The 25,633-nt window shown below is 46.9% G+C and overlaps 1 protein-coding gene across 2 annotated transcripts in view; it reads left to right on the forward strand.

Moving 5' to 3' along the window:
* The window catches only part of LOC121576534 (dynamin-like 120 kDa protein, mitochondrial), a 70,031-nt gene extending 50,243 nt beyond the window's left edge, over positions 1–19,788 (forward strand). For both annotated transcript variants that reach the window (XM_041889753.2, XM_041889754.2), the window contains 2 exons: positions 18,468–18,540; positions 18,875–19,788. In XM_041889753.2, coding sequence (XP_041745687.1) covers positions 18,468–18,532 — 65 coding nt within the window. In that variant the 3' untranslated portion in view covers positions 18,533–18,540; positions 18,875–19,788. The remainder of the gene's footprint in view (positions 1–18,467; positions 18,541–18,874) is intronic.
* Positions 19,789–25,633: the final 5,845 nt, after the last annotated feature.

Here is a 25,633-nt window from a genome sequence, read left to right on the forward strand (position 1 = left end):
GGTAACGTTACAGTCACATTTGGGTTTAACCAGAATGGTAACGTTACAGTCACATTTGTACTGGTCCCTCCTGCTTATGCCTTACTTAAGCAATAATGCCCGAGGGGATGTGGTATATGGCCAATATACCATGGCTTAGGGCTGTTCTTTGGGACGACGCAACACGGAGTGCCTGGATACAGCCCTTAGAAGTGGTTTATTGGCCATATACCACAAACCCCTGAGGTGCCTTATTGCTATTATAAACTGGTTACCAACGTAATTAGAGCAGTACAAATAAATGTTTTGTCATACCCGTGGTTCTGATATACCACAGCTTTCAGCCAATCAGCATTCAGGGCTCGAACAGCCCAGTTTATAATAGTGAATAGATCGCTACCTATATTATGGTGATAATAGATCACTACCTATATTATGGTGATAATAGATCACTTATATTAAAGTGATAATATGAGGAACAACAGAGATTTTTCTGCAGACAAACGTTGTTTTGAAATTGATGGAATCGGCTGTGAGTTTTCTTTTAGCCGATTTGACTGCACTGTAAGTTGTGTGTGGTTAGTGCAATATACCTGATGCCACTAGATGGCAGTGGTGATTTGTATTTGTATTTATTTGTATTTGTTATGGATCCCATGGGGGTCCAGCAAAATTAAGGCAGTTATACATTGTTTAAAACATTACAATACATTCATAACAGATTCCACAACATACTAAGTGTGTGCCCTCAGGCCTCTACTCTATCTTCAACACAAATACGCACTATACACGTGTGTGTATAGTGCGTATTTTATTGTGCGTTTGTATGCATGTGTCTGTGCCAATGTTTGTGTTGCTTCACAGTCCCCGCTGTTCCATAAGGTGTTTTTGTATCTGTTTTTTAAATCTAATTTTACTGCTTGCATGAGTTACTTGATGTGGAATGGAGTTCCATGTAGTCATGGTTACCATGAAGAAAAGGTGAAGTCATCACTCATTGGAAAGGGTTGAGTGGATCTCTCTCTCCTGTTTCTGTTACTGCTCAGATTGACAGCTGCTCAGAAGGGGATGTCTGCTTTTTATTTATATTTATTTAACTAGGCAAGTCAGTTAAGAACAAATAGTTATTTCCAATGACGGCCGACCAGAAGGCAAAAGGCCTCCTGCTGGGACGCCGTGACCTCTTAGACTGGCTGACCACTGGACGGCTTATTTAGCTGTAGCCTATAACCCCACCTCCCACACGCGTGTGCCTTCCATTGGGAAAGAGACACATTCTCTGCTTCAAGAAACACACGTTCTCTCTCTCTTTCTCTCGATCCTCTCTCTCTCTCTCCTCTCTTTCTCTCTCTCTCTCTCTCTCGCTCTCTTCTCTCTCTCGCTCTCTCTCTCTCGCTCTCTCTCTCTCTCTCTCTCTCTCCCTCTCTCTCCGTTTCTCTCTCTCCCTCTCTCTCCGTTTCTCTCTCTCTCTCTCTCTCTCTCTCTCTCTCTCTCTCTCTCTCTCTCTCTCTCTCTCGTTTCTCTCTCTCCGTTTCTCTCTCTCTCGTTCTCTCTCTCTCTCCTCTCTCTCTCTCTCTCTCTCTCTCTCTCTCTCTCTCTCTCTCTCTCTCTCTCCGTTCTCTCTCTCTCTCTCTCCGTTTCTCTCTCTCTCTCTCTCTCTCTGTCTCTCTATCTCTGTCTCTCTATCCATGAGGCTTGATACTTTACTTGATAGAGAGGGAGAGTGTCTGGCAGCAGTAGCTAACAGTATGCTGCCCGCCACCTGTCATGTCCACCCTCCCAGCCATGCTCTCTGGTAAGAAGCCCTACTGATTAAACACAGCAATTTGTGGAGCGGCCGAGTGGAGTGCCGACAAGCCCAGACTAGCTCTCACACACCACCCGCCCTCTCACACACCACCCGCCCTCTCACACACCACCTTCCCTCTCACACAACACCCGCCCTCTCACACTCCGATAAGAGTGGAAGCACATTATTAGTGCTGCCACCTCAATTAGCACGTGATGATGTGGCAGGTGACACATTGCTTCTTCAAAGTCCAATATCTTGACAACTTCACTGCTGACATGCAAAACATTTTGGAACTGTATCAACGGTGGAGTAATGAAAGAAATACCAAAAGATAGTTTTTGAGTGGTATTTTCCTTTTAAGTGTGCATTAGTGGAGCAGCACCAGAGTCCTGCTGCCAGCCTGCCAGAGCCTTGTTGCCTCGGTTTCAGACACACACACACACACACACACACACAGTTTGAAAAATAAGGGTGCTGGGATCTCTCAAAATGAATCAGGGCACCCTTATAAGTCACAAGTCAATGTTTAGGCTAATTTGAACCCTACACACACACACACACACACACACACACACACACACACACACACACACACACACACTAGACTATTGTTATTTCCCCCTAAGTTTGGTGAAGGTGTCAGCATTGATGAAGCCTTCCACCTGCAGCTATTGATGTTGTGTTGTAAAGGAGCTAATATGTCTGACTCCTATCTGTGTGCCAGCTAGGTAGACTGGTATGCCTTAAACATACACTCCTCTCTTTGACTGTATGCCACCTCGCCGTCAAAGTCGACACACACATACTCTCACACTCTCTCTCGCTCACAAACACACGCATGTGCACATGCATACATGTCAGCTTGAGTTTAACAGGGGCGGACTTAACTTCCTCCTAAGGGCTAAGGGAGACTTTAAGGGAGATCGCATTTCAAAAGTGAAACATTGTTTCCGAGGTCCGACAGGCAAGGTTTATACAAACCATCACTGTTGGAAATCAAATGCTAGGCTAGAAGCAAGAGGAAATAATGTGTTCATAAATGTCTTATTGCTTTATAACATTGGTCGCGTGGCAGAGATAGAATGTTGGTCGCATGTGTGTTTGTCCGTTAGCCCAGGGCTTTGGAATACAAGTGTAAATCCTAAGCCCAGGGCTAAAGCTTAGCCCAGGGTTAACACATGCTTGTGTGGACACAGGATAAGCTAGCCCAGGGCCAGTCTAGCCTGGGGCTAAGAACAATGCAGTGTGAAAAGGCCTCTATAGGGTCATATTCTCTCACCACAACACCATAGGGGAAAGAGAGAGGGATATTAAAATGAAAAGACTCCTCTCCTCATCCTCCGCTTCTTGGCAGAGGAACTCCTAGACCTGCCCGGCTTTGCAGCCCTGAGCCATCCCACGTTCCGAGGTGGCACGGAATTGCCAAATATCGATGGTGTCCCAAATGGCACCCTATTCCCTATATAGTGTACTACTTTTGACCAGGACCCGTAGGGCTCTAGTCAAAGGTAGTGCACTACATAGGGAATAAGGTGCCATTTGGGACACAGACATCCTCCTTCCCAGAGTGTTTGATGTGGGATGAGGGAGCGTAGTGGGGCTGGGAACACGATGGGAGCGTAGTGGGGCTGGGAACGTGGTGGGGCTGGGAACACGATGGGAGCGTAGTGGGGCTGGGAACACGATGGGAGCGTAGTGGGGCTGGGAACGTGGTGGGGCTGGGAACACGATGGGAGCGTAGTGGGGCTGGGAACACGATGGGAGCGTAGTGGGGCTGGGAACGTGGTGGGGCTGGGAACACGACGGGAGCGTAGTGGGGCTGGGAACACGATGGGAGCGTGGTGGGGCTGGGAACACGATGGGAGCGAGGTGGGGCTGGGAACACGATGGGAGCACGATTGGAGCGTAGTGGGGCTGGCAACACGATGGGAGCATGTTGGGGCTTGGGAACACGATGGGAGTGTGGTGTGGCTTGGGAACACGATAGGAGCGTGGTGGGACTGGGAACTCGGTGGGAGCGTGGTGGGACTGGAAACTCGGTGGGAGCGTGGTGGGACTGGGAACTCGGTGGGTGCGTGGTGGGACTGGGAACTCGGTGGGAGCGTGGTGGGACTGGGAACTCGGTGGGAGCGTGGTGGGACTGGGAACTCGGTGGGAGCGTTGTGGGACTGGGAACTCGGTGGGAGCGTGGTGGGACTGGGAACTCGGTGGGAGCGTGGTGGGACTGGGAACTCGGTGGGAGCGTGGTGGGACTGGGAACTCGGTGGGAGCGTTGTGGGACTGGGAACTCGGTGGGAGCGTGGTGGGACTGGGAACTCGGTGGGAGCGTGGTGGGACTGGGAACTCGGTGGGAGCGTGGTGGGACTGGGAACTCGGTGGGAGCGTGGTGGGACTGGGAACTCGGTGGGAGCGTTGTGGGACTGGGAACTCGGTGGGAGCGTGGTGGGACTGGGAACTCGGTGGGAGCGTGGTGGGACTGGGAACTCGGTGGGATCATGGTTGGGCTTGAAACGCGATGGTTACGCACCACATTGATGAGGGAGCGTGGTGGGGCTGTGGACATGATGGGAGCGTGGTGGGGGTTCAGAACACGGTGGTTACACACTAAATTTGCTCTGCGCATGGCTACAGGTGCTACACACTTCAAGAGAGGAAGGGGAAGGCACCGGCAAGCCAGACACCCCTCAGAGAGTAGCCCTGCCGGGGCTTGTCCTCTTGCAATACCCCCTTGGCACTCAGAGGAACCAGAGAGTGGGGCTCAGAAGTCGAGGCTGAATACAGAGTAGTTTTACATTATGGGTATAGAAGCATGTTTGTGCTAACACAAACCATTGTTTTCCTGCAGAGGAGGAGAGTAGAGGTGTTGATAAAAAAAAAAGCTTCAGGCTTTGCACTTCAATTCATGCTCATTTGAACTTTTCAATGCTTCTGCGCTCCAACCTTTGCAGTTTGCGAAGCGCTTTTAAGAACATGGCTACATTAGGTTTATGGCTGACCCCAGTTAGTCGACTGGTCGATTGTTTGGTTAATAGGCTGTTGGTCGACCAAGATTTTTTTTTTGTCGAGCCGTAGCATATATTTATTTATTTATTTTTATGGCACACGAGACACCGGTCTTATTCGCGCCCATCTCAGTGAACTAATCCATTGCGGAGGCCGAGACTAATCCATTGCAGTGACCGTGGGGATGGCACAGTCCAAGAAGGAGGGGAGTGTGGCTGCACAATGCACTTCTCTCTCCAGAATGCGCGCTCTCCAGCCAATTTGTGCACATTCATTGTTTCATAACTTCATTGTGTGAATTGTTTGTGTTTGATTGTTAGTCTATCAATTCCCCATTACATTTATCACCAGTCGTACATTTACCTTCAATTCCTATCATTTCTAATCTACAATGTTTGTTTGGTTACGTTAATGTCTGTAATAATATTTTTCCAGTCTTTTACCATTCTCATTGTTGGAGTGGACACGTAGTTATTTTTTAAAATTAATTTAATTTAATTTTTATTTTTTTCTGGGGGGAATTAGGTTAACCTCCGACGTAAGCCTCTCCTCTCTCCCACACCTGTGTGCTGTTTTACCCTCCCCTGCAAGACTCAACAGGAGATTCCACCAGTTTATCCAGGCTGTGTGCGTGTGTGTGTGTAAAACTGAACACAGTGGCTCTTGAAATCCCCTCCGATCTGTTGTTACACGCTCCTCTTCTCTTCTTCTGAGGAGGCGTGATGACGGCCCCTCATAGAGGTATTAGGCCAGGTCAGGACTCAGCCCCAGGAGTCTGGTAGTTAATGGATGGAAGGGAAACTTTAGCGCTCTCTATCTCTATATCTCTCTCATTGATGGAGGGCGCGTGTATAACAGTACTCACACACACAGGCAGATAGGCAGGCGGGAAGACAGGCAGGCGGGAAGGCAGACATGCAGGCAGGAAGAAAGGCAGGCAGGAAGACAGGCAGGCAGGAAGACAGGCAGACGGGAAGACGGCAAGACAGACAGGCAGGCTGGAAGACAGACAGGCAGGCTGGAAGACAGGAAGACGGCAAGACAGGCAGGCAGGAAGGCAGGCAGGAAGACAGGCAGACGGGAAGACGGCAAGACAGGCAGGCAGGAAGGCTGGTGGGAAGACAGGCAGGCAGGAAGACGGCAAGACAGGAAGGCAGGTGGGAAGACAGGAAGGCAGGTGGGAAGACAGGCAGGCAGGAAGACAGGCAGGCAGGAAGACGGCAAGACAGGCAGGCAGGAAGGCAGATGGGAAGGCAGGCAGGCAGGAAGACAGGCAGGCAGGAAGACAGGCAGGCAGGCAGGAAGGCTTGAGGAAAGACAGGCAGGCAGGAAGACAGGCAGGAAGACAGGCAGGCAGGAAGGCTTGAGGGAAGACAGGCAGGCAGGAAGACAGGCAGGCAGGAAGGCGTGGGGGAAGACAGGCAGGCAGGCAGGAAGACAGGCAGACAGGAAGGCTGGCAGGCAGGAAGACAGGCAGGCAGGCAAGAAGGCGTGAGGGAAGACAGGCAGGCAGGAAGGATTGAGGGAAGACAGGCAGGCGGGAAGACAGGCAGGCAGGAAGGCTGTGGGAAGACAGGCAGGCGGAGGAGTTATTTTTTATGCACGGCGTCTGTACACAGACACATGCGCCCACCAGCACACACTCACACCAGACTAGACATCCTCTTCACCTTTCACCCCAGGTCTTCTTGAGGTCTTCCTGTGAGCTTAGTGCTGGTATTGTGTGCTGTGGAAAGACCACAATAGCACTCTTGGTAGTCTGTACCTGCTCCCCGCAATGCCCTTCCCCTCTCACACAGTCCTCCATCTCACTTCTTCTCCCTACGTCCCTTTCATCGCCCTTTTCTCCCCCCTCCTTTTCTTTGAGCAGTTCTTCCTCTGGAGTGATTAGTGGGACTGAGTGAGAAGTGCTCCTCTGTTTCCTCCTGCTGTAGTGAAGGAGTATAGGAGTCTTAGGTGTGTGTGTTTGCTCAAGGTTTTACTGTGTTTGCCCTGGGCAGCAGGTCACAGCAGAAACGGCTCTAGAAGCCTGTGCAGGCACTCCTAACCCCCCTCCACACACACACACACACACTCCCCAACATGCACACACAGCACAACATGCACAAGCTCTCACGCAACACCTGCATACATGTTTGTGTTTGACATAGAGAAGCAACGAGGAGCGTGGCTGATGTTAAAAGCACATGTGCCACCCCCCCCCAATCCAACAGAGGACTGTTTATACCCCTCCCTGACAGCCAGGGGAGGAAACAGCTTCCGCCTTTCCAACAGCTGGATCAGAGGCCCACCATACCTCCTCCTCCTCTCTCCACACCCCGGGCCAGCCAGCCGCTCCCAGTCCCACTCACGACCCCCTGCCCTCACCTCTCTCCTTTCCTCCCCCATGCCCACTTCCCTACTCCACCATATGTGTTTGACAGCCCCGCAGCAGCAGTCTCCGGGTGGGTGTAAATCTCTCCTCGCTGGGCCTGAGTGAGTGGATGGGAGAGGGGTGGTGGACGTTCTGGGAGACTGTCCACCCTGTCAGACACCCAGCCAGAAGGAGAAGGGCTAGGCTGTTGGCCCTGCCTTTCACAGGCCTGGTCTCAATATGCTCAACTTGCCTCCTTTCCTCATCTTTTCCAAGATCACTGAAGGCAACAGGTGAAAGCAATAAGGCTGAAAGTAACCAATCAAGTCCTTTCATTCATACATGATAATGAAGTAAAGAGCAAAGGAAGCCGTTTTAAGCTATTGTGGCACAACCTTACCTGTCACCTATCAGTGGTCATCAAGAGAAGGTTACGAGGAAAGGAAGCCTCTGAGGAGTATTGAGACCGTTCCTGGTGCTCCTGAGAGACCCGTCCCCGGTGGGAAATGAGGAAGTGGACGGGGGCGGAGAAGCGGCTCAGCGAAGCTTCCATCAGTCTGTTTCCATCCCAGCGGTGTCCCCAGGGGCCCATTCCTGCAGATCCTCCTGTCACTCAGACACTGTCTCCATATTTGGAAATAGCCACGGGATGGTTTTTCAATACCGTTGAAACTATTTCTTAGACGTTTTCTAATAAATGTGAATATTTGTAGCTACTTTTTAAGTAAAAACCAGCAGGCAACTTGTGCAATACGTTGGGAGATAAAGCAGATCACATTCTTCATTTCACCTGTCACATCATTTTTCATTATGAAACTTACCGGTAGTCCCCAGTCACATGGCGTTTGTTTACAAACACACTGACTAGAGACCAGAGCCTTGTGAGGCACTCACTGTTGTGCAGCATGTGCCAGTTGATCTAGTTTCAGTATGGAATTCACAACTAAGTGTTTGCCAGCTAGGAATTTTAGAACCATTAACTGTATAAAAGTTTACTGTATAAAAATGTGCTAGATGCTCTGCAGTTATGCATTTGGTTTGCTAATCTAGTTAGCTATGTAGCTAAGTGGTTAGCTTCTTCCAAAATCAAGCTTCACTTGGTAACAGCAGAGAATAATTTACATTTGAGTCATTTAGCAGACACTCTTATCCAGAGCGACTTACAGTTAGTGAGTGCATAGATTATTTTTTTACTTTTTCATACTGGCCCCCCGTGGGAATCAAACCCACAACCCTGGTGTTGCAAACGCCATGCTCTACCAACTGAGCTACATCCCTGCCGGCCATTGGATCAAGAGCCTTACTGTCTATTTGTTTTGTGTGAGCAGCAAACTGTGAGTATAATTTATTTAGTTACTGAGCTGGGGTGTCTGTCCTGCAAATAGCATTTAGTTAGCATTCTCTATGGGACTTTACATGTACTTGTTAGCATTGCTAACAGGGTCAGTGGGGTTTGAAAATACCGCCCCTTGTGTTCAGTGCTGGTATTACACATATCCCGGGATGGCACAAGGTCGGTATGAAGGTATGACAATCTGGATACCGCCCAAGCCCAATGTGTTATATAGGGAATAGGGTGCCATTTGGGACACAATCCACAGTCTCAGAGAGCACCGTTACTGTTCACACACTAGCTCCTGCTAGCTTTCCATCGCTCAGATAAGAGCACACAACCTGGATGAGGTATTAGGAAAACCATACACTTCCTCCGTCACATGGTAAAAATAGAGCAGGGCTGTTTTAAGAGCTCTCACTTTGTCTCTTCTGTTGCCCCGATCATTTTAAGCCTTTGAACAGATGACATTTCCCAGCAGGTGGGTTACCATGGTAGATTTATAACTAACATTTAGATTATTTGCCACGTTTATTGCTGAATGGTTAAAGTTGGCAGGTCTTCTAATTGTGTATTAGATATCGCCCGCTGACGTAGATAAAGGCACGTGATGTCAGTTTTCAGATATCGAGTTTGAATGTGCTAGCAATGGCATTTAATTCTAGCGTGGCATTAGGGAATTTAGTCTGTGTTTGCTGCTCCTGCACAATGGGACGTGTGTGGGCTCAGCATCAGCTGGAGACCCGTATTTACCTGAGGGAGTTCAAGTGTTGGGTGTTCTTCTGGGGGGCTGATGTGCAGAGTATGATGTGTTTGTCTGTATCGGCCGTGCAATCTCTGTGGTTGTTGAGGTTGTTTGGGATCAGCGCTGTTCCTAATGGGATGTACTGACATGCAGGCTTTAGGGTATGTCCCGAGCCGGACCGCCAGATTCATCCTTGTGTGTGATTAGAAATCATGGAGACGGAGACATGTAGGGCTTTACCAGAGTGGGACCCTGGTTTGAGTGTCACTATCAGGCTTTGCCTTGGAATTCACATGGCAGGTGATTCAGGTCAGTCTGTCAATGTGTGTCTGTCTGTCTGTCGGTTTGCCTGCCTGTGTGTGTGTGTGTGCGTGCACGTCGGTTTGCCTGCCTGTGTGTGTGTGTGCGTGCACGTCCAGAGTTCAGCAGCGGATAGTCTACACACCTGTGGCTCTGAGGGATTATGACAGTGACTTAATTTAAACACTCTGTCATCCCGAGGCCCGACGTTACCCCATAAGATTGATTGGCCAGGCTACTTAGCTGCAGTGCAGACCACCATCTTAGTGCAAAAGGTTGGCTTTAGAAGCCGGGGATCTCTGGCTCTCTGTGGTTTACCATGATTTACAACTCGCAAATTACATAGACATTTTCTGAATTTACAACTTGAGTGTCTTGCACAGCTTTAACTGTATAAAGACGTCATTACTCTGGGCTTGTAAGTGAAGTAGAATTGATTTGATCCTTTATCATTTATTTTTATTTTTATGGTTGTATTGGCTCCTTTTTTCATAAGTCTCTCTCTGATTAGGCCTACTCCTCTGCGTTTAATAATTCTGCTGTTTTCCTGCATGAAAGCTCTTGAACCCATCAGCACTAGTGAAGATAAATCCACTTTGCAAATTAAATCTCCAGATTTTCCCCGGTAACCCAATTTTACATGTCACCCTTCAAAGCCATAGCAATGTCTGTCAATAAAACTTGCCCAGGAGACTACGAAACACATCCTCACCTTTCCAGGAGACGACACAACACATCCTACCCAGTAGACTACACAACACCTGGCGTAACTACCCAGGAGACTACACAACACCTGGCGTAACTACCCAGGAGACTACACAACACCTGGCGTAACTGCCCAGTAGACTACACAACACATCCTACCCAGGAGACTACACAACACCCGGTGTAACTGCCCAGTAGACTACACAACACCTAGCGTAACTACCCAGGAGACTACACAACACCTGGCGTAACTACCCAGGAGACTACACAACACCCGGTGTAACTGCCCAGTAGACTACACAACACCTAGCGTAACTACCCAGGAGACTACACAAGACCTGGCGTAACTACCCAGGAGACTACACAACACCTGGCGTAACTACCCAGGAGACTACACAACACCTGGCGTAACTACCCAGGAGACTACACAACACCTGGCGTAACTACCCAGGAGACTACACAACACCTATCTTAACTACCCAGGAGACTACACAACACCTATCTTAACTACCCAGGAGACTACACAACACCTATCTTAACTACCCAGGAGACTACACAACACCTGGCGTAACTACCCAGGAGACTACACAACACCTGGCGTAACTACCCAGGAGACTACACAACACCTGGCGTAACTGCTCAGTAGACTACACAACACATCCTACCCAGGAGACTACACAACACCTGGCGTAACTGCTCAGTAGACTACACAACACATCCTACCCAGGAGACTACACAACACCTGGCGTAACTGCCCAGTAGACTACACAACACATCCTACCCAGGAGACTACACAACACCTAGCGTAACTACCCAGGAGACTACACAACACCTGGCGTAACTACCCAGGAGACTACACAACACCCGGTGTAACTGCCCAGTAGACTACACAACACCTAGCGTAACTACCCAGGAGACTACACAAGACCTGGCGTAACTACCCAGGAGACTACACAACACCTGGCGTAACTACCCAGGAGACTACACAACACCTGGCGTAACTACCCAGGAGACTACACAACACCTGGCGTAACTACCCAGGAGACTACACAACACCTATCTTAACTACCCAGGAGACTACACAACACCTGGCGTAACTACCCAGGAGACTACACAACACCTGGCGTAACTACCCAGGAGACTACACAACACCTGGCGTAACTACCCAGGAGACTACACAACACCTGGCGTAACTACCCAGGAGAATACACAACACCTGGCGTAACTACCCAGGAAACTACACAACACCTAGCGTAACTACCCAGGAGAATACACAACACCTGGCGTAACTACCCAGGAGACTACACAACACCTATCTTAACTACCCAGGAGACTACACAACACCTATCTTAACTACCCAGGAGACTACACAACACCTATCTTAACTACCCAGGAGACTACACAACACCTAGCGTAACTACCCAGGAGAATACACAACACCTGGCGTAACTACCCAGGAGACTACACAACACCTATCTTAACTACCCAGGAGACTACACAACACCTATCTTAACTACCCAAGAGACTACACAACACCTATCTTAACTACCCAGGAGACTACACAACACCTATCTTAACTACCCAGGAGACTACACAACACCTATCTTAACTACCCAGGAGACTACACAACACCTAGCTTAACTACCCAGGGGACTACACAACACCTATCTTAACTACCCAGGGGACTACACACAACACCTGACGCTTTCACGTGTTGTTTTCCCCGCTCTGCTTTTTTGTTTAATCTGGCCCCTGTGGTGACCCCAGTTTTCAACCTGTTCAGTCCCAGGGCTCGACTTGTTGGTTCTGCTCTCAGGCATCTGGTTTCTAGATAAGCCCTCCAGAGCCAGCCGTGATTCATGGCTTTGCCACTGACGGGCGTTTTGCCCACAAGATCCCTGCTTTCTGCATCCGCCTCCCGCTGCCCTGCGTTTTTATAGCACGTTACAATACAGATTTAGAGACAAATCCTTAGTGACATGGCCATGCCTCCTCTTCTGTTTTTTACTTTAAGAGATCGGTTTTCAGTTGGGACAGGATCACGCATGCAGACGTACAAAGGATCCCGCCTCGACTGTAACCTTGCCGGTGACAGAAGTTGAATCATGACAGTTTGGGACAGGAGCCTCCTCCTGACCAGGCGCTGAACTCTGTCCTTTCAGAGTTGGCTGATGCTGGACTGGAGCACCATGCAAAAAAATAACTAACGGGCTTGTCTTGGCACCGAACGTTGGCCACCGAAACCCTTCCGTTGACACTTTCCAACACAGTCTCCCATTTCTAACACAGTCTCCCATTTGTAACGGCTGCCTTCCTCCTTTCACATCAAACTCCAGAGAGGGGCATCCCCCATATTAAAGAGATTAAGATCTCTCTCTCCCTCACAGCGTGCTGTACGACCCTCTGTCCTCTCTCACCTCTCTCTAATCTCTTTCCATCTGTATGGAGCGGTTGTTCGACCGCGGCCACACTGTTTCGCAGTCTAGTTACAGGTCAATTAAAGGCTTTTCCATCAGTCCCTTCTGCTGTTCCTGCTCCGTTCGCCGAAGGCTTACAGCATTACGGCTTAGAAGAGTGGGAGTGAAAGAGATGTATCATTTCCTGTGGAGATCAGCCGAGAGAGGGACCTGAAATAAGGGATTTCAGAGAGTTATGGGAATATTCATGACCAGATAAAGGGGAGGGCGGCTGAGTGTCTTGGGGCTCATCTCTTAGGTAAACATGCGCCTAAATTGAGTTTTTTGATCCCCCCGAGGCAACAGGCAATGAACGGCGACTCTGTCCACTTTGTGTGTTGCATTTCTGCGCTTCCTGAAAAGAAAAGCCAGCATGTTTTAGGCTTTTCTTTCCCTTGTCGTCTTGTTGGGACAAACAGATGGCGGAGGAAAAATAAATATCTGTTTCTCACCATCACTAACCAGAATATTGGCTTTTTTAAAGCCACCATTCACAACCTGTGCATGGCCTTGCTTTTCCCTCACAAGATGACAGGGGCCTCATTTTAACGGCATTATACATTTAATTGCATTAAATGAATGGCGGAACATTTTGCCTATCAAATTCTGATCTAAATGGTGCGAGATATGTCCTGCAGCTATGAACTGTAAAATGTACTTCAGTTAATGTTCTTTCAACGTGTGTCGTCTCTCCTCCGTGGTTGACCTGATGCAGTAAGTGGTCCACATCAAGCTATTTCATCACAATTTTATTTCAGCTGACTATATTTTTTGAAATAACTTCTAGGCCTACTCTCTATGACATTGCGCTTAATGCTGATGGGGAACATTTGCAGAATGATTTGGAAAATGTTAGTTGAGGATTTTTATTTTCTGCAATTTACAAAAAAATAGGTCCTTGATGCCCTGCTATCTATAGACACAAAGAAGTCCACAGGGGCCGACAAACTGGAGCCGGGGCTGCATAAGTGCACAGTTCCCCTCATCGCTGGCACAATAACCCACATTTTAAATGAAACATTGATATCAGGAAATATTCCTAAAGTATGGAGGGTTGCTTACGTGCTGCCACTCTATTAGGTTGGGGACACTAGTGTCCTTCATGATTATCATGCCATGTCTTTCTTGTCTAGCTAAGATTCTTCAATCTTTGGTAAATTTGGTACAACTTCATTCCTTTTTATCTGAGAATTGTGTTCTGAATGTACATCAATCGGGGTTTAGACCAGGGCACAGTACTGTTACTGCAACCACGTTAGTTGTAAATTATATTGTCAATGCTTTAGATGCCTAAATGAATTGTGCTGCCTCGTTTGTTCGTTTGACACGGTTGATCATTCTATTTTATTGAGTGAGTTGTCCTCAGTTGTCCTGCGCGCTGATGCCTGTATGTGGTTTCAGAACTATCTCAGTAATAGAACTCAGGCTATTGTCACAGAGGGGGTCAAATCTGAATTCCTTGAAGTGCATAAAGGGGTACCCCAGGGTTCAATTCTGGGGCCACTAATGTTTACATTGTATATACAGTGCCTTCAGAAAGTATTCAGACCGCTTGACTTCCTCCACATTTTGTTATGTTACAACAAAAACCAAGCCATGAGGTCGAAGAAATTGTCCGTAGAGCTCCGAGACAGGATTGTGTCGTGGCACAGATCTGGGAAAGGGTACCGAAAAATGTCTGCAACATTGAAGGTCCCCAAGAACACAGTAGCCTCCATCATTCTTAAATGGAAGAAGTTTGCAACCACCAAGACTCTTCCTAGAGCTGGCCGGCCCGCCAAACTGAGCAATCGGGGGAGAAGGGCCTTGGTCAGGGAGGTGCCAAGAACCCGATGGTCACTCTGACAGAGCTCTAGAGTTCCTCTGTGGAGATGGGAGAACCTTCCAGAAGGACAACCTTCTCTGTAGCACTCCACCAATCAGGCCTTTATGGTAGAGTGGCTAGATGGAAGCCACTCCTCAGTTTAAGGCACATGACAGCCCGCTTGGAGTTTTCCAAAAGGCACCTAAAGACTCTCAGACTATAAGAAACAAGATTATCTGGTCTGATGAAACCAAGATTGAACTTTGGCCTGAATGCCAAGCGTCATGTCTGGAGGAAACGTTGCACCATCCCTACGGTGAAGCATGGTGGTGGCAGCATCATGCTGTGGGGATGTTTTCAGGGACTGGGAGACTAGTCAGGATCGAGGCAAAGATGAACGGAGCAAAGTACAGAGATCCTTGATTAAAACCTGCTCCAGAGCTCTCAGGACCTCGGACTGGGGCAAAGGTTCACCTTCCAACAGGACATTGACCCTAAGCACACAGCCAAGACAACGCAGGAGTGGCTTTGGGACAAGTCTCTGAATGTCCTTAAGTGGCCCAGCCAGAGCCCGGACTTGAAGCTGTGCAGCGACACTCCCCATCCAACCTGACAGAGCTTGAGAGGATCTGCAGAGAAGAATGGGAGAAACTCCCCAAATACAGGTGTGCCAAGCTTGTGGCATCATACCCAATAAGACTCAAGGCTTTAATCACTGCCGAAGGTGCTTCAACAAAGTACTGAGTAAAGGGTCTGAATACTATGTAAATGTGATATTTCAGTATTTAAAAAAATTAAATAAATTGGCAACAATTTCTAAAAACCTGTTTTTGCTTTGTGATTATGGGGTATTGTGTGTAGATTGATGAGGGAAAAAAAACAATTTAATCAGTTTGTAACCTAACAATGTGTAAAAAGTAAAGGGGTCTGAATACTTTGCAAAGGCACTGTAAAATGGAAATACTGTGACATTTTTTTATATAAATGTTTATGCTGATCAAACAGTATTGTACTCTGTTGCACCATCTGTAAACCAAGCATTTTCACATTTGCAGTGTGATTTCCAAGCACTGCAGAAGTCATTCTTGGATCTTAATGCAAACAAAACAAAAGACATACTATTTTCTAAGTCTCATAACTTAGACATAAGTGACATTGAAATTACTAGCCTGAACGGAACACAAATTGAAAGAGTTCCCTCTTATAAATATCCTGGAATCTGTCTAGATGATAAATTGGCGTTTAAAACGCATGTTACTGAGCTGGTAAAGACATTGAAGATCAAAATGGGATTGATTTACTGAAATAGAGCACGTCTGTCTTTTGTCCAGGCCACTTTTATGTCTGTTATAGATTACGGAGATATAATCTACAGCAAGCAGCAGCTTCCACACTTAAAGATGCTGTTTTCCATTGTGCCCTTATATTCATTACTGGTGATCATTTTAGAACTCACCATTTTGTATTGTATCAAAAAGTGGGTTGGGCCTCTGTATGTAAGAAGAGAGCAGCATTCTCTTTTGGTTTATTTACAAAGCGCTCCTGCAGAGACTTGCGATGTATCTGACATCACTGGTCAAGGTCACAACAATAGAACACAGTATGAGAGCACAACATTGGATAGAGCTAGAGGTTCCAATGGTGGCTTCTGATTTTAGGGAGAGCAGCTTTTGGATGTTATGCTCCACAGATGTGGAATGTGTTGCAGGGGAGGCTCAGACTTGAATACCTATTGCCCTTTAGGGAATTTATAACATTAGTGGGGAATCCTCTAAGTGAAGATAGTGTTTGTTTTGTAATTTAGTATTTTATTGTGTTTTGTATTGATGTGTGTGTTTTGTATGCGGGGCTGATTTGAAAAACAGACTTGGTCTCAATATGACACCCTGGTAAAATAAGAGAAATGAACTGGACACAGGACCCTTAATAGTGCCACATCTAGACTCTGCTGAGCTTTGAAGTTGAGCCAGGGGTTTTCCCTGGCTTGTTTTGATGATGTGACAGAGATGTCTCTCCCTCCTCCTCTGCGGTATGTGTGTTCCTTAACTTCCTTTGAGCCGTGCGGTTGGGTAGTGAGTTCTAGAGTGGGGCTACAGCCGGGTTAGGTTTCAGGCCCATCACACCTGCCGTGATCTTCGTGCCCTCTTTCCCAGCCCTAATACCTACATTAGGTGTTGTAATCTCCCCCTAGCGCCTCCCCATGTGCCTTTTGTTTTTCATGGTTTAGGTGTGTGTGTTGGTCATAGTGATTTCTCCGGACTTTTTAGTGTTATATTTCAGGACTCGGAGGTGTGTGTGCGCATCCTTAAAGACTGCCGTGTGACTTTCATCCGTCAGAAAGGGATACCTCTGCACCCGTGCCCCCCGCCAAAGGGTCTCGCACGAGCCCCTCTCTTTAGGATAAGGTTACCCTCTAAATATAGCTCCCACCTTTTGTGTTGACCTGAAATGGACACTTAAAGGAGTAGTTAACTTTTTTACAACTTGATGTTAGATGGTTCTTCACCCTGAAAGTAGTCTTTGGGCCAGGAGAAACTGTAATCCATGGTTCAGTTTTCTTTAAACAGCCACTACAAACTTCAGCTAACCTTAGCCACCACAAGCTAACAATCAATGGAAGTAATGGGGGCATGTGGGCATGTTTTTTTAAATGGCCAAATCACCTTTAAGTAAAATCAAACCAAAAATTGACTTTATTTTAATAGATTTCAGGTGATTTTTACTAAAAAAAATTTTTTTTTTACATGCCTCATTGACTTCCATTGATTGTTAGCTTGTGGTGGTTAAGATTAGATGACATTTCTAGTGGCTGTTTAAAGAAAACTGAACCATTCATTACAGTTTCTCTTGGCCCAAGAACCATCTAACAAAAAGCTGTAAAATAGTGAACTACTCCTTTAAAACGCTGTTGTTCTGAGTTCTAAACCGCTTTGATTTATCGACCCATAAAAATAAAGGAGTCGTCTGGTTTTGAAGCTTTCAGACCTTTGTGTCTTACATTTTTTTTTAGTCAAAAGCATTTGAAGATACTCTTCTGATAGTATCTTGTGAGGCGTATTGAAAGTAGGTCAGTTGCAGTTAGTGCCTCAGAGTTTTGTTTGTGCTTGGGGCAGCTCCAGTTGGATTAGTCTACTGGAATAGAGTGAGACAGAGAGATGGGGCCAAGGATGAGTGCAGCTGGCACTGCTAGTCCGCTATAGGCCTCTTTTTCACTCGTTGGCTAATAGACTTACTCTTGCCGTTGTTTATTCAGCGATTAAAGTCTCTCTGTAACTGCAGCCCATCGTGTGACAGTACATGTTGTGCGGACGGATCTCTCCTCAAAAGGCCATCTCGGACAAAAGGACCCCAACGGCGGGACGTGGTGACAACTTTTTGTCAATGTATTTTCCCTTTCATGTGGAATAATGTTATGGTATCTCCCATCCATTAGCTAGACGTGTGCCTGGAGGGACACGTCTTTTTTTTGGGGGGGGCTTTGATGTGGTGTGTGTGAGGTAACTGGAAATGGTCCACGACTCCCCTCTTCTTCAGAATATTTCACTGAAGTGGTTGTTTTTTAGGTTTGAGGGCTGTCAGTGGGGACCGTCTGCTGTTTGGCTGAAACAAGGTGCAGAACAATGGCCTGTGACACGTCTGTTATTCTGTTAGTGAATACATACACAATGTCAGGTCATTGGTTTCACACTCATACTGTGAATGTATACCACAGGATATTTATGGTGTATTTGTCTGGTACTGGTGTTACTGGTAGTTGGGAGGCCACGGTCACAACAGGAGGACTTAGGGTCTGAGAAACATCTCAAGTCTTCTTGGGTCTCGCAGTTAGAAACACAGTAGAATAGAATAGGCCTGATTAGCCGACTCAACCAACTCACATTTACTGGTTTACTGGGATGTGCTGTATCAAATGAGGCATCTTGGATGCTCTCCATATCTACTGTTTTTGTTTTGTAAAGACTCAACTAACCCATCCTCTGTCTTTCCTCCTCTGCAGAGAAGGTCCGTGAGATTCAGGAGAAACTTGAAGCCTTCATAGAAGCTCTACACAAGGAGAAGTAGAGCACCAGGTATCTGCCTGTCAATCGTCTCACATGCTACAGTACATAGACTATTAGTGAGCAGTGTTGTACAGAAATGTCTCTAATATCAATATATGTGTAAGCATTTCACTGTCTACACCTGTTGTATTTGGCGCATCTGACAAATACAATTTGATCTGATTCGAATTTGATTTGAATACACATAAAAATACATTTTATGATATCTTTGCTGCTTTGCTTATATTCAAATATTGGAGCTCGGCACATGTTCATAGTGTTCCACCTGTAAGGAGTGTTATGTTGAATACTTTTCTGTATCAGGAAATATACAGTAACCCATCTCACCCTTTCTCCTTGGCAGAAACTATTGGAAGCAAACCTGCGGATCACAGAAGCAATGCACTGATCAAAGGAAACTAATTCCCCCCTCTGTAAATGACTGAACACCCAGTGGAGTTTGTCGGACGGAGCCCTTAACACTGAGTCGGGTCAGGTTAACAGTGTGGCTGAGCAGATAGTCCTTCCTCAGCTCAGAGTGGGCCCCATGTTTTAAAGGCCCACAGTGTGTTCACCAGACGTGTCGTCCTCACACAGGAATCCAACAACTGTCTCCTGCCTTTTTGCTCGGCTTTTCGCTTTATCGGCACGGAAGACGAAGGGGGGGGACAAGATTGAAGTTACACACCTCGTGACCGATCCACCTCATGTCGTCTCTCTCTCTCTCTCTCTCTCTCTCTCTCTCTCTCTCTCTCTCTCTCTCTCTCTCTCTCATTGCTCCCTCGTTTCTAATAAATGAGGAGGTTGTAAAGGTTTTCTCTCTCGCTGCCAACTTCCTTTCCTTTGTTTGGGAATGTGTTTCATCGGCTTGAGCACCTGTCAGAAGTTGTGTCCCAAATTGCACTGGTCGAAAGTAGTGCACTATACAGGGAGTAGGATGCCATTTGGGATGCAAGCAGCATGTCTGATGGGGTCAGTCAGTGTGAGTCTGTTACAGACAGGTGTTGGGTGTGTGCATGGAAGGGTGATGGGAATTGGGACTTATGCATCTCTCTCTGTGCCGCTGGCATCCACCCTCCTCTCTGTAGATTGACTAGCTGTAAAGGAAAGAACCATTCAGCCAGAACCAAGAACCATTCAGCCAGAAAGAAAGGGTTCAGCCACAAAGAAAGGGTTCAGCCACAAAGAAAGGGTTCAGCCACAAAGAAAGGGTTCAGCCAGAAAGAAAGGGTTCAGCCACAAAGAAAGGGTTCAGCCACAAAGAAAGGGTTCAGCCAGTTGGACCATTCTCCTGCCTGTTGTTAGTCCCTCTTAAGACTTCTTAATGCGAAGGCACTTCAGTTATCACAGCGACTAGCTCTAACCCAACTCTACACTGCATCACTAACCCTATAGGTACAGGTCTAACTTATTAACCCACACTGGCACAACAGTCAACCTCCTAAAACTAGAATATATTAACAGTGGATCATCTATTCCACACTAGTTGGAACTAAGATAATATAATATAGATTGGGTTTCTTATTTCAGGGAAGCAGAGTAATGTCTGCTATTGATAGGCAGCGTGCAAGGCCCCACTATGTACCTCTCTCTGTGTCCTACTGTGTGTGTGCACCTCATCATCACAAGGGTTTATATGATGGCATTTCATTTCACTGTTGGACGAAACAGCCTCTACTATCTTGGTTCTGGGTGAAGATCCAGTGTTGGACTAGAATCTAGTTCAACCTGCAGTGGATGGAACCACATTGTCCAATCACGTTGGGGGAAAGATGCTAGTGCCCTCGTTGTATTCATAAGTGGTGACACAGCTGCACAGGCCTGGTACGTTCACTCTCCTCCTTTCACTTCTTCTTCTTCTCCATGCTCTCCTGCCTCTGGGCAGGTCATACTGTCTGACTTACTGGTCTCTCCTGGTCTCTCCTGGCCTCTCCTGAGGGACCTTTTTCTCTCTGCTCTCTCTTGCTGTTCTCTCAAGCCTTCTCTCTATCTTCTCTCTCTCCTATTTCCCCCCTACTCTTTGTTCCCAGCTCTAAAGCGTGTCTCCTGATAATATGGAATGAATGGGTGAGTGGCATACTTAACCCCAGTCCTTCATATGTGTATATGGGTTAATACCGTACATTGTGTACATGTAAAGCTAATACAAATCATGGATCTGTTATTGCTTATGGGAGAAATATCAGAGTGCGATGCGCTTGTAACAGGATATCCATCGGTTGGTTCAGTACCTATAGTTCTCTTTTTATGTTATAGAATGTAGTGTTTGCAGGGTGTACCCCATCAGATGTGCTTTATTTATTAAACATTTGAAAATAAAATTGACGTTAATAAAAATGTAATTTTCCAAGAAGTTGTTTCCATGTTATATCGACTACGTCTGTCTACCTTTTGTTACCACAGTATTGTAGAAGTGTAAAAGACAAAACGGTGGCCGTACTATAGCCTCGGTGGCCGTTCTATAGCCTCGGTGGCCGTTCTATAGCCTCGGTGGCCGTTCTATAGCCTCGGTGGCCGTTCTATAGCCTCGGTGGCCGTTCTATAGCCTCGGTGGCCGTTCTATAGCCTCTGACCACAGAACATCAGCCGTCATTTTGTGTTCGTCTTCCGACGATACTACATGGGAAATCACCACAGTTTATTAATGCCCAGCGGCTGTGCATGGCCAATGTTCGTGTTGGTCTGTCTTGTCCTTTATATATATATATATATATATATATATATATATATATATGTGTGTGTGTGTACAGTACCTTCGGAAAGTATTCACACCCCTTGACTTTTTCCACATTTTGACTAAATAGTTTTTTTCCCTCATCAATCTACACACAATATGCCATAATGACAAAGCAAAAACAATTTTTTTGAAAATATTGCTAGTTTATTAAAAATAAAAAACAGAAATATCACATTTACATAAGTATTCATACCCTTTACTCAGTACTTTGTTGAAACACCTTTGGCAGCGATTAGAGCATTGAGTCTTCTTGGGTATGACGCTACAAGCTTGGCATATCTGTATTTGGGGAGTCTCCCATTCTTCTCTGCAGATCCTCTCAAGCTCTGTCAGGTTGGATGGGGAGCGTTGCTGCACAGCTATTTTCAGGTCTCTCCAGAGATGTTCAATTGGGTTCAAGTCCGGGCTCTGGTTGGACCACTCAAGGACATTGAGACTTGTCCCGAAACCACTCCTTCGTTGTCTTGGTTGTGTGCTGCAGAGATGGTTGTCCTTCTGGAAGGTTCTCCCATCTCCACAGAGGAACTCTAGAGCACTGTCAGAGTGACCATCGGGTTCTTGGTCACCTCCCTGACCAAGGCCCTTCTCCCCCGATTGCTCAATTTGGCCAGGTGGCCAGCTCTAGGAAGTCTGGGTGGTTCCAAACTTCTTCCATTTAAGAATGATGGAGGCCACTGTGTTCTTGGGGGACCTTGGGAGATGGGAGAACCTTCCAGAAGAACAACCATCTCTGCAGCACTCCACCAATCAGGCCTTTATGGTAGAGTGGCCAGACGGAAGCCACTCCTCAGTAAAAGGCACATGACAGCCTGCTTGGAGTTTGCCAAAAGGCACCTAAAGGACTCTCAGACCATGAGAAACAAGATTCTTTGGTCTGATGAAACCGAGATTGAACTCTTTGGCCTGAATGCCAAGCGTCACGTCTGGAGGAAACCTGGCACCATCCCTATGGTGAAGCATGGTGGCGGGATCATCATGCTGTGGGGATTTTTTTTTCAGCGGCATGGACTGGGAACTGGTCAGGATCAAGGGAAAGATGAATGGAGCAAGGTACAGAGAGATTGTCATTATGGGGTATTGTGTGTAGATTGATGAAAAAAAAGTAGGATTTAATCCATTTTAGAATAACTCTGTAACTTAACAAAATGTGGCAAACGTCAAGGGGTCTGAATACTTTCCGAATGCACTGTATGTAATTTGTTTGCACCCTTCCAGGTAAACTGACACTGTCTGTATCTTATCAGAGGGCTGTAGAGAAAGCAACAGGTTTCATTCTCCATTTTCAGCAACAAACCCTTGACTGTCCCCAGGGCCCAGTGTGCTTTCTGTGCAGGGGAGAAAAGATGCCACAATTGGCTATTCATTATGTCCCAGGCTGTGGGGTCCAGTCCAACGCTGAATTGGGCCCATGGGGATTTCACCAAGTCACAGAGGTCAGCGACCCACAACACAAACACACACACTGCTCACACACACACGCACACACTGCTCACACACGCGCACACACTGCTCACATACACACGCTGCTCACACACACGCACTGCTCAAATACACGCATACACTGGTCACACACATCTCGCATCCTCTCACCCCTGTCCTCAGATTCAGGGTGAGCTATAAATGACGGTAAGTGCATAGAGTTGAAGGCTGTATTGTAAGAGCAGTGAACACGTGTGAATGCTGAGGTAGGTGGTGTGTGTGTGTATAATGGTGAACACGTGTGAATGCTGAGGTAGGTGGTGTGTGTGTGTATAACGGTGAACACGTGTGAATGCTGAGGTAGGTGGTGTGTGTGTGTATAACGGTGAACACGTGTGAATGCTGAGGTAGGTGGTGTGTGTGTGTATAACGGTGAACACGTGTGAATGCTGAGGTAGGTGTGTGTGTGTGTATATAACGGTGAACACGTGTGAATGCTGAGGTAGGTGGTGTGTGTGTGTATAACGGTGAACACGTGTGAATGCTGAGGTAGGTGGTGTGTGTGTGTATAACGGTGAACACGTGTGAATGCTGAGGTAGGTGGTGTGTGTGTGTATAACGGTGAACACGTGTGAATGCTGAGGTAGGTGGTGTGTGTGTGTATAACGGTGAACACGTGTGAATGCTGAGGTAGGTGGTGTGTGTGTATAACGGAGGTTGTAGCTCCACCAGATGTTTTCTCTTTCCTGTGGGCCGGAAGAAAAGAAAGGGAAGATATCCATAAAATGGCGTCACCGTCTCTTATGCAGGGGCCATTCATTCATTAACGCTTTGTAGAGGAAATCGGTCCGTTTAATGGATTCCTAATGTCTGATCTATATTTCAATCTTAATCCCTCCCCAGACCGCCGTTTCCCACTCACACAGGATCGTCCAACACAAGATTCAGGTCTGGTTCACTCAGTAGCCACGCAAACACATACTGTTAGAATGAAATGAATAAGACACCCACCGTCTACCGGGATACAGGGTAAACAGTAATATAGAAACAAACACAATGAAACAGCAGGGATAGAGGAGGGGGAGGACGAGGTTGTGGTGGAAGAGGAGGTGGTGGGGGAGGAGGAGCAGGTGGAAGAGGAGGAGGTGGAGTAGGATGAGGACGAGGTGGTGGAAGTGGAGGAGGTGGTGGTGGAAGAGGAGGAGGAGGAGGGGGCAGGAGGTCAGCACATGACAGGAGTTAACATCGAAAAACACATAACCACACAAACTGTTTCTTAAAGTGAGAGGAGAAAATGTGGGTTGGGCCGGGCCTTGGTAGTGGGTTTGCATGGATAGGATCAAGGAGTATTGTTCAAAAGAATGGAAAACGGAGCAAAGTAGTGTACAGTGATGAAAATGAACCTTCGTATCTAGTAGGAGTACGGTTTGTTAATGTGGAGCAGCTGAGCAGAGTACCAATCTTGAAGAAACCATTTGAGTTATCCAAACTGGTGGCGAGAGCGCCGGGTAAAGTGAAGGCTGTGAGAATCACGAGAGGCGGCCTTGTTTAGATGTTTTGTGCTTCTGCGGATCAGAAGGAACGTGCGGTGTGTCTTAACCGATTTGATAAGCGATGTGCCCTTGAGCAAGGCACTTAACCCTAATTGCTCCTGTAAGTCGCTCTGGATAAGAGTGTCTGCTAAATGACAAAAATAAATCATAATAAATAATACGTTTGAAGTGTCGTGTGTGTGTGTGTGTCTCTTCGGAACAGGGCACCCCTCAAGGGGGTTATATCTGGCGTCTCGTGGGAAGTCGATTAGGAAGAGATGAAAATTATTCCTGGAGTGATTAAAGTACGTGTTTTTTTTTATATGGGGTCTCTTCCTATTCAAGTGCAGTTAGGGTATATTACCTATAGAGTCATAGCAGTGTGATCACTGCATTGGGGCCTCCTGTAGCTCAGTTGGTAGAGCATGGCGCTTGCAACGGCAGGGTTGTGGGTTAGATTCCCATGGGGGGCCAGTATGGAAAATGTATGCACTCACTAACTGTAAGTCGCTCTGGATAAGAGCGTCTGCTAAATGACTAAAATGTAATGTAAATGTAATAGGATTATGACCGGCATTCATGGCAACCCGAGGGCCAGCAGGTGAGATCTGGGCTCCGCTAGCTCATCCTTTAGGTATACAGCTCTGGTGGGGCTGTGTTGCCAGGTCTAGAGGTGGCGGTAGGTTAGGTTGCCAAGTCCAGTCTGGATTGCCAGGATGAAAGTGTATCTGTGTCCACAGTGGTGGAAGGGAGGGAGGCTGATCCCTCGCGGTAGGAGTTGCTTTGACAGGGGGCCAACGCTGAGGGCTCGCTTTCACTGTCTAAGTAGCATTTTGTGGCCAAAGCAAAAAGGGTCTGACGACATTACTTGACTGGCCAGAATGGTGTCTAAGCAGGCTCTAAAACCTTAGGCAAACAGGGAGACTCAGAGTGAATACACAGACAGTGGGAGGGAATACACAGACAGTGGGAGGGAATACAGACTCCTAGCTAGCCGGAGGGTTTCCTGACCAGCTTCTGTAACATGGCAGCCTTGACATGGGCTAGAGCCACGTAGAGGTGACAGCTCGGCTGGTAAAGTGATCAATGCCAAACAGTCTTTTTGTGTCCTTTTAGGAAATGCTGAGCTGATTTAGATTGACCTTATACTCTATATTGGCTTTGCATTTCTAAATGGACTGGTGTGTTATGTGTTTTTGCCAGGAGCTGTCATGCATAAGAAGACCCAGACAAGGACATATCAGAGATGTCTTGAGAATCAGCTTTCCTCGACTTCTTTCCCCCGGTTTCTGTGAATTTGTGAATATCACCTTTCTGCATTTAGAATTTCTTTCCCTTGGTTACAGTAAATTGATGAATGACTTCTGTGCATATTTTCTCGTGAAGAATCTAGAATCCTTGATTTATTCCCCTCAGTTTTCTTGAAGAATCTGTT

The sequence above is a fragment of the Coregonus clupeaformis genome, chromosome 11, assembly GCF_020615455.1.
Source record: "Coregonus clupeaformis isolate EN_2021a chromosome 11, ASM2061545v1, whole genome shotgun sequence".
Classification (NCBI taxonomy): Eukaryota; Metazoa; Chordata; class Actinopteri; order Salmoniformes; family Salmonidae; genus Coregonus; species Coregonus clupeaformis.